General features: G+C 41.7%; 1 protein-coding gene across 5 annotated transcripts in view; it reads left to right on the plus strand.

The window, feature by feature from the left end:
- Positions 1 to 8,713, plus strand: part of WWP1 (WW domain containing E3 ubiquitin protein ligase 1) — a 141,522-nt gene extending 132,809 nt beyond the window's left edge. For 3 of the 5 annotated variants that reach the window (XM_070382916.1, XM_070382913.1, XM_070382915.1), the window contains one exon: positions 4,045 to 8,713. In XM_070382916.1, coding sequence (XP_070239017.1) covers positions 4,045 to 4,144 — 100 coding nt within the window. In that variant the 3' untranslated portion in view covers positions 4,145 to 8,713. The remainder of the gene's footprint in view (positions 1 to 4,044) is intronic. The other 2 variants (XM_070382912.1, XM_070382914.1) reach the window with 2 other exon arrangements.
- Positions 8,714 to 9,088: the final 375 nt, after the last annotated feature.

Below are 9,088 nucleotides of genomic sequence, written 5' to 3' on the forward strand. Positions count from 1 at the left end.
CCCATCACTTCGTGGCAGATAGATGGGGAAACAGTGGCTGAATTTATTTTTCTGGGCTGAAAAATCACTGCAGATGGTGATTGCAGCTATGAAATTAAAAGATTCTTACTCCTTGGAAGGAAAGTTATAACCAATCTAGATAGCATATTGAAAAGCAGAGACATTACTTTGCCAACAAAGGTCCATCTAGTCAAGGCTATGGTTTTTCCAGTGGTCATGTATGGATGTGAGAGTTGGACTGTGAAGAAAGCTGAGCACTGAAGAATTGATGCTTTGGAACTGTGGTATTGGAGAAGACTCTTGAGAACCCCTTGGACTGCAAAGAGATCCGACCAGTCCATCCTAAAGGAAATCAGTCCTGGGTGTTCATTGGAAGGACTGATGTTGAAGCTGAAACTTCAATACTTTGGCCACCTGATGCAAAGAGCTGACTCATTTGAAAAGACCCTGATGCTGGGGAAGATTGAGGGCGGGAGGAGGGGACGACAGAGGATGAGATGGTTGGATGGCATCACCGACTCGATGGACATGGGTTTGTGTGGACTCTGGGAGTTGGTGATGGACAGGGAGGCCTGGCATGCTGTGGGTCATGGGGTCACAAGGAGTCGGACACGACTGAGTGACTGAACTGAACTGAATCATTAGCAAAAAAAAACATAAAGCGAGAAACGTGCATTAAAGTGATGTATAACATAACCACGTTTATCAAGAATGTATTCCAGTATCAAATGGCAATTTCAACAGTGCTGAGACTACAGTTAACCTTTGCACCAACCTAATACTTACAATGATGGGCTGTGGCTTAAGAAGTGAAGATCAGAAGAGTCTGTGGACAAGGTAGGATGGTGAGAAAGTATTGGGTTAATAGGTTGGCATTTTGATTGAAGTAAGTTGGGGAAAACAGATAATCAGAGAATAGAGTGTTTCAGTTAATAATTTCCTTCGCTGCTGGTGACCAAGTTCAAGGTATGATACTAAAGTAGGGGAACAGATCCCTGAAGAAGGGCGAAGACCTGGGAGGCCGTAGCGTTGCCTGTCATCTGAGTGAACGAGAGGACTGTGAAGCAGGGGCCAGAGGTGTCAGTGAGCGAAGGAACATGGTCAGGAAGGAGGTGATAGCAAGAGTGCAAAAGGCTTCATCGCCAGATCGTTTGTTTCAGAGGACGAAAGTGTGTTGGCTGGCTGCAAAGGAAATGGACTGTTTCAGACTAGCTGAGTTTTAGTTAAGGCAAGAGAGGAGCTGTTAAGACTGTCTCCAGGGGATCTTCCTGACCCAGGGATCAAACACAGCTCTCCGCATTTGCAGGCAGATTCTTTACCATCTGAGCCACCAGGAAAGCCCATTAAGACTATAGAAGCCTGCAAATCATGTAATATAAGTTCAGAAGAACGGACTGGAACGCTGTGAGATGGAGGGCACAGGTGGAGATACTGTTCAGATCGGGGGAAATAGAGTAGATCAGGACCGGGGTGAGGATTTAGGTGAAAAGATGACGCAGAGAGACTTGCGTGTCCGGCAGTGACTGAGGGGCGCGGTGCGGTACCTGCAGTCTGGGGAGGCAGTCCTGAGGGCCCTCAGGCGGGGTCCCACTGCTGCGGTCCCCAGGGCTGTGCTTAGAGAGGCGGCTGCTCTCTGGATATGGGGACAGCAGGCGACGTACGTGTGAAACGAGCTAATGGGGTACTTGTCCCTCCCCTTTTTACATATAAGAAAATAGAAGTAGTGAACACTACCTACTCCAGTGTTAGTTTAGTTTAAAAAGCTAAACTAAAACAGTATTCTGATATTCACATAGTAGGTACTCAGCAAAAGATGAGTATTTTTAGTATGTTTTTGTCTTTTTGTAAAGCAGCACAGAACAGAATAGCTCATGTCTTAGAGCCATGGTTTTGAATGCTTTAAAGATACCCATTTTCTTACATGGTTCAACTCAACATGTACTAAATGTCTCCTGTACGCAAAATGGGTCTGTGTCAGGAGAATAAAGGGGACTCTGCCCTTGTGAACTTTAGAATCTAATGGAAGAAACCAGTCAGTCATAATACAGAGTAAATCCTAAATAGAAATAAAAAGACCTTATGGAGAGCGGAATTACGAAGTCTGTATAACATGTTCAAGAAGAATTCTTGGAGGAAGTTTTGTAGCATTTGGACTGATTCTTAATAATAATTTCATAGGCAGAAAGGGTATTCCGGAACATCGGAGAGCCGTAAATAAGAGCATAGCCGTAGAACAGACGAGCGTGTGGTCTGCCTGGAGAACACTGAATAAGCGGTGGGGCTGCACCAAGCGGCCCAGGCCGCCCCTCCCACTCCCCCTCCACAGGAGTTAGCAGCAGCAAAGGGGCTTTGTACTTGCATGTCTTTTTAATAAAGGACCGCTGAAGGTGATGTAAGGCTAGATAGATTGTGAAGAAGTGAAAAAGAAAACTGTACACAAGACCAGTAGGCAGGAAATTCTGATGGTACAGATAAGAGGAGGAGGAAGTAGATGCAGGTGGATATGGCAGCGACAGAGATGATCGGGGGGAAATGGCGGGGCGACCTGATGAGCAGGACAGTCTGACACAGGCAGGGGATCGGCTGTCCTAGTGTGGGGCTCCTGTTGGGAAGTCTCCCCCGGCCTCAGTCCACTGTCAGACTGCACCTCAGGCAGAGGCGGCGGGAGGGGCCGGGGGAAGAGAACGCTTCCCTTGCTTGGTACTGTGAACAGCTTTTCAGAGGGAAACATGGTCTGAGAAGAACACAGTTTTAATTGGCTGCCTTTCCTGTTTCAAAAGGCTCTCCTGATGTACAGTTTCCTGACTAGGGCAGATAACTGGTAGGAGGAGTAGAAGGGAACTGGACCATCTCTAGAAGCCTTCCACATGAGAAGATAAAAGTACAGAACGGTTTTGACTTCTCAGAGCTATCTCACTAGACCCTAGTAGAGTGGGGACCGAAATCCAAAACTCCTGAATCCTGACCCAGATACTCAGTGATGTATCTTAGAAAATTAAATGTTAGTCTACACCTGTGTAAATTGTAAAACAAAACTCTGGTGATTTAAGCATTTTCCATGTTTTTTGTATTTCATCAGTTAATCCCAGCAGGGAATTCTCTTTGAGTCTGGCAAGACTGCAAGCGTATTATTTTAGAAATAGTTCTACATACGACAAGTGAAAGTGAAAGTCGCTCCCTTGTGTCCGACTCTTTGCGACCCCATGGACTATACAGTCCATGGAATTCTCCAGGCCAGAATACTGGAGTGGGTAGCCTTTTCCTTCTCCAGGGGATTTTCCCAACCCAGGGATCGAACCTAGGTCTCCCACGTTGCAGATGGATTCTTTACCAGCCGAGCCACCAGGGAAGCCCAAGAATACTGGAGTGGGTAGCCTATCCCTTCTCCAGCGGATCTTCCCCACCCAGGAATAGAACTGGGGTCTCCTGCATTGTGGGCGGATTCTTTACCAACTGAGCTACCAGGGAAGCCCAACATATGACAAGATACTTGAAAAGACAAAAGTATATATTTGGTGATAGACAGTCTCCACCCTAGAATGTAAGTTCAGTGAGAACATGGACCTTAGTTTTTCATCTCTATCACTAGCTCCTGGGAGAAATACCTGGTACAGAAAAGATTCAGTAAGTAACTGATGAGTGAGTGAATTCATAGGTGAATGAGTGAAAGAAATGGACTCTTTTAACCCAAGAGAAGTTGGGGGGACTCCAGAAACAATGTAACCTGATACTATAGAGAAGAGGAAAAATATTCCAGTGGTTTTATCCATTACTGCTACAGTTATATTTGTAATTCCAGCTTTCTCTGGGAAACACTAAAATATTTTTATGAATAGGTCTTAAAATTGAGTCGATTGCTATAAGAAAATTTGTATATTTAATATGTTCACTAAGTATTAATATAGTAGTAAATTGTCTGTTAGAATACTTCCAACAAAATTTTTATATTCTTCCTGTTCAGTTTTTCAAATGTATTTTTAAAATATATTGTATTAGAAATATTTTATTTTATTGAAAACACATTTTGTTTTTGTTTTTGTTCAGTTTTAATCGCTTGGATCTACCACCATATAAGAGTTATGAACAACTAAAGGAAAAACTTCTTTTTGCAATAGAAGAAACAGAGGGATTTGGACAAGAATGAATGTGGCTTCTTGTTTTGGAGGAGCTCTTGCATTTAAATACCCCAGCCAAGAAAAGTTGCACAGATAGTGTATATAAGCTGTTCATTCTGTACAGTGAATTTTCTGAATCTCTCAAAAGTATAAATGTTTTCCGTTCTTCCACAGAAATATGCAAAACAGCTCATCCTTTTCTACTTTTATTTATTGTTCCCTTGAAATGACTGACCAGGAAAAAAAAAAAATCATCCTTAAATTTTGAAGCAAGCAAGAGACTTTATTAAAAATAAGTATATATCTATATAAGCATATATGATAGTGGCTCTAGTTTTATAGAGCTCAGAGTGTATTAAACGTGACAGCCACTCATTCGAAAGTAGTCTGGATTTGCTTTACCTTGTTTTCTGTTATCCAGGGGAAGAAGTTCAAATTGCTCCATGTTTTTTTCCCTGATGTAACATCTCTTGAGGGTGTTTAGCTGCAATGGCTGTTCAGGAAGGTATTAAGGGCTTAGGCCAAAATCTTACTTTGAATATGTTAAAAAAGTGCTGCTGGCTTTTCTTAAGATGGGTGCTTGAACCTGTCAGTTTATTTTAAATAAATACAGTAGTTGAAAATTTTCCCTCTTTGCTACATCACTAATACAGTCAGTCAAAGTCATTAATGAAACCGTAACTTACATGAGTAAATCATATACTAGATCTACTACCATTTAGTTTATTCTGGAAATTGGGGAGAATTCACTGAGCAGCATAGAGGTTTGTTTACATGTTACTTTGAGATGCTAGCTTTTTGTGGAATTAAAAAGAATCAGACACTTCTGTACTTTAGTTTTAGTATCTATGATGTTCTTTAAATACAGAATAAATTGATATAATTTGATACTTAGGAACATATAAAAAGGTAATGTGAACTTTTCTGCTTTTGTGTTCGAAATTTTGGTTTTATAAAACCAGATGGATTGAAGACTTAACATAAGCATCTAAATATTCAAATAAGTCTAATGATTTCCTATTACAGTTTGAATATCTTCATTCCTCTTAAATTCATAAAAGTTCTATGTATCTGAATAAGCATATAAAAAATATTTTGGTCTTCCCCCCTTTTTATATAAATTATTTTTGTCCTAGGTAAATACTTTGTTTTTCATTATCAAAGACATTTACTGAACTACAAAAATGTGTAACAATCTGATGTGAATGGTATTAATGCTACTTTAGCAAGTGGGGCTTCCTTATTAATATAAAAATTTAAATTTCCACTTGTATCATTTCAGTATACACTATAAATTTCATTAACGTAAATTTTTTTTAACCATGGAACTGACATCTTAGAATGTTACCAGTAACATATTTCACTAAGTACATACAGATAATACTAGTATACAATTTAACTTCTCTAAACAATACTTTTTGCTTTGCCAAAACTTTTTCTACATATTTAGATTATGTTCTACGTTTTTATTCAGAATTCATAGTAAAGATGAAATAAAAGTCAGTGATCCACTTGGTTGAATACTTTTCCCAAATCCTCATTCCTGACTTTCTAGTTATTCTCATGCCTAAAGAATAAAAAATAAGAGAATGAGTGTACAGGGCAGATTACGCATGAGAGGGTGCCCAGTCTTTGAAAAGGGCCACTTGACTTAGACCATGAGGGCAGCGCCGCTGAGCTTCGCTGAGACGGCAGTGGCTGTCGCCCAGCGTGCAGAAAGGGCCACGTGGCAGGTCTGATGAAGCTCTCAGGGTGCCCATGCCTGCCTCCTCACTCCAGGTAAGAAACTGCTGTACCACAGGGGCTTCAGAGAGGAAACCAGCGTCCTGGAGAGCTCGTCAGGCTCTTCTGTCTGATTCCTAGAAACCCAGGCCTGTAGGCAGGATATCCCGGCTTGTCTGGTACGTGCACTCTGGCCGTGAGAGGAACCTGAGACCTGTGTCCTCCCCTCCCTTGGCAGTGCCCATCCTGGGCTGGGCTGAGCAGAGAGAAGTCAAGTGCAAGGCCCCCGGTGCCTGACCACAACCCCGCAGTGGGTGCAGAGGCGGGCCCAGCGCCCTTCACTCCCAGCACCGCGCGTCAGCGCACGAGTCCACCCATCAGAGCAGCTGCCTGCCTGCCAGGGAGAGAAGCCACCCGTGGGGTTTGTGTGTTCAGCGCTTGTGGGGCAAAAGGGTTAACCAACACTTGCGCCCTTGGGCCGCAGCTCAGACACCCTAGCTTTTCCCGTTTTCAAGACTAGGTAGGTTGGTGCGCCAACAGTGCTGTGGGCAGTACCTTTTCTGTTCATAAAAAGGACCCCTAACTGGTACATTGTGTCCGGACTGGGAAGACTCCAGATACTTGACAGGAAACCACAGCTGCGGACTTCCCGGGATGGGAAAACTCTTACGGGCCTGTCCCTTTGGGATTCCCGAGCTGTGACCCGGGGCGATGGTCGTTCTGGAGCTGCATGGATGCGCTGCTCCTGATGCTGCTGTAAGGTCATCCGAATGTCGGGAAGCCTGACATGGACCGCCAGGGCCAGCTTGGTTTTTGTCCATCTGAGTGAACTGGTGCCAGATGAAGCCTGTCACAGGCTTTTTGAGTCTGAATATTTGGTTGAACCTCAAAAGAGTCTCCAATGGGCATTACAGAATCTACCAGAAATATTCTGTGGTTGAAGTAGGTAAAAAAAAAAAAAAAAAAAAAAAGGGCAGGGGGATCCCAAACCAACAACAAAGAGTAATAGTACAAAACTGGCACCTTCTGCCCTCACTTCCACAGCACATGCACTGTAGTTGGAACAGAAGTGGCATTCTCCTCAATTCCAAATTTTCTCTCCCCAGTCTTTGACCAAGGACGATCAGATGTTAACAGCATTTTTAAATATTTACTGATACTCTTGGTAAATACATGTTGTTTAATCCTCAAAATTCCATCAAGTTCTCAGGGTGTTTTGTTTTTTTCCTTGATGTAATTATGTTTATTTTAAAAAGTGAGTCTGAGAAAAATCATTTTTACAAAATCTGTAACTAGTCCACTCAGATAGGAAAATTTCTGGCAACAAGAGTAGGATAATAGCCACTTTCCAAGTCAGATGTCTGCTCTCATTCTTAAAAGGTGCACAAGCAGAGGCAGTTGTAATCACCCGTAGCCCATGTCTATGGTATGCTTAGAAGACAGAATACAGCAAACTTCTGCTGACATGTATGTGGGGAAATAGGCATCTCAAACTAGCAGTCAGCTCTGGACACAAGAGCCGATTAAGTGGGCACTGCACAGGAAGGGGAATAATGGGGCCCCAGAGCTCACTCCCGGAAGCAGCAGTTCTCATCCAGAGTGGAGAAATGCCAGGAGGCAGTGTGAGACCTGGGAGGTCAGACTCCTGGGAAGTCAAAAGAGGCTGAAAAAGCACACAATCAGAATCTCAGGAAGGTGCCACTTCTTGGAGAAGGGGGAGCTATTCCTTTGTAAAGGGGCGGGGGAAGAAACACAGCAGCTCTATAAAAGACCCGGCAACCACACTCCTGGACGTTTATCCCAGAGATGAAAAGCATGCTGATAAAAGTCATACCTTATGTTCACAGACGCCAAAGTTGGGAAACCACCCAAATGCCGCAAGGTGGCTAGTTTAAATAAACTGGTACGCCCATTCAGTGAAATATAATCAACAATAAAAAGGAACTGTTGACTAAATTTAGATGGATCTCAAATGAGTTATGCCAAATGAAAAAAGCCAATCTCAAACGATCACATTCTGTATGATTCATTTATATACTGTTTTTGAAATGCCAAGATTATAGAGGACTACAGAGAATTATTAGCAGTTGTCAGGATTAGGGATGGTGGCAGGCAATGTGTGTGACCGTAAGGGACAGCACTAAGAGTTTTTGTGATGGAACACTTCTATGTTTTCATCATGGCAGTTACAGAAATTTACATGTGACACAACTGCATAGATGGCACTGTGAGATGACTTAAAAGTGGTAAAACCTGAATACTGTCTGTGGACTGTACAGTCTCCTGGCTTTGATACTGTACTGCCGTTACCTGTTACCATCGAGGCACACTGAGGGGAGGGTCCGCAGGACCTTTCTGAGTAGTACTTTTTGGCAACTTCTTACAAATCTATTGCAAAGGGAAAAAATTTTAAACAGCTCTACATAATATCAAAGACAGATCCTCCCCTCCATAAAAGGCTTTATGACTAAAAGAAATCTTATTTTTACAAAACTATTTCATTTTGTAAATTACTGAGGATGTTACTGAACTAATCCAAACTGCTTACCTCCCATTTGATAAAGTGGCATTGCTGGTTATTAAATACATACAAAAAAGTCATACCTCCAAAAAATGACATTCAAAGTCACTCTAAAGAGAAAACTGAAAACGAGGAAATTTCAGATGAAAATGCTAAACAGGAGAGAAAAAAAAAAAAACACAGTAAAATCCTTAAACACTAAGTACTAGTCTGAATTATATCTAAATAATAATTGCAGACGAGAAAAATCCAAATTAGAAATTCAGAACTGGACCAAAAAACATGAAGATGTGAAATGCCTACTAACTTAAATCAGGGGGAAAAAAAAAAAAAAAACACTGAAGAAAAAGAAACATCTCAAAAGTGAAGACAAGCAGTAGCTATCAGAGAAAGTGATAAATATAAATGTCAAAGATCTAATATACATATAAGATGGAACAGTGTTTCTCTAAAGGTGGTCAATAAGGCCATTCTGGAAGGAGGGACGATTTGAAAGACAACTGGACTGGCCTTTTTAAAAACAACGCTGTGAGAGAAAGATGGGTTACTGTTCTAGATTTTAAAAAACTAAGGTGGAAAATTAAATGCAATGTATGATCTTTGAATCTTGGTTTCTAGAAGTATAAGACATTTTGGGACATTTAAGGATATTTGAATATGGCTGGATATTAAAGAATTGCTGTTAACTTTCTAGTTGTAATATGAATTTGTGTTTAGAAGGATGTCTTTA

Source organism: Bos mutus, chromosome 14 (genome assembly GCF_027580195.1).
Source record: "Bos mutus isolate GX-2022 chromosome 14, NWIPB_WYAK_1.1, whole genome shotgun sequence".
Classification (NCBI taxonomy): Eukaryota; Metazoa; Chordata; class Mammalia; order Artiodactyla; family Bovidae; genus Bos; species Bos mutus.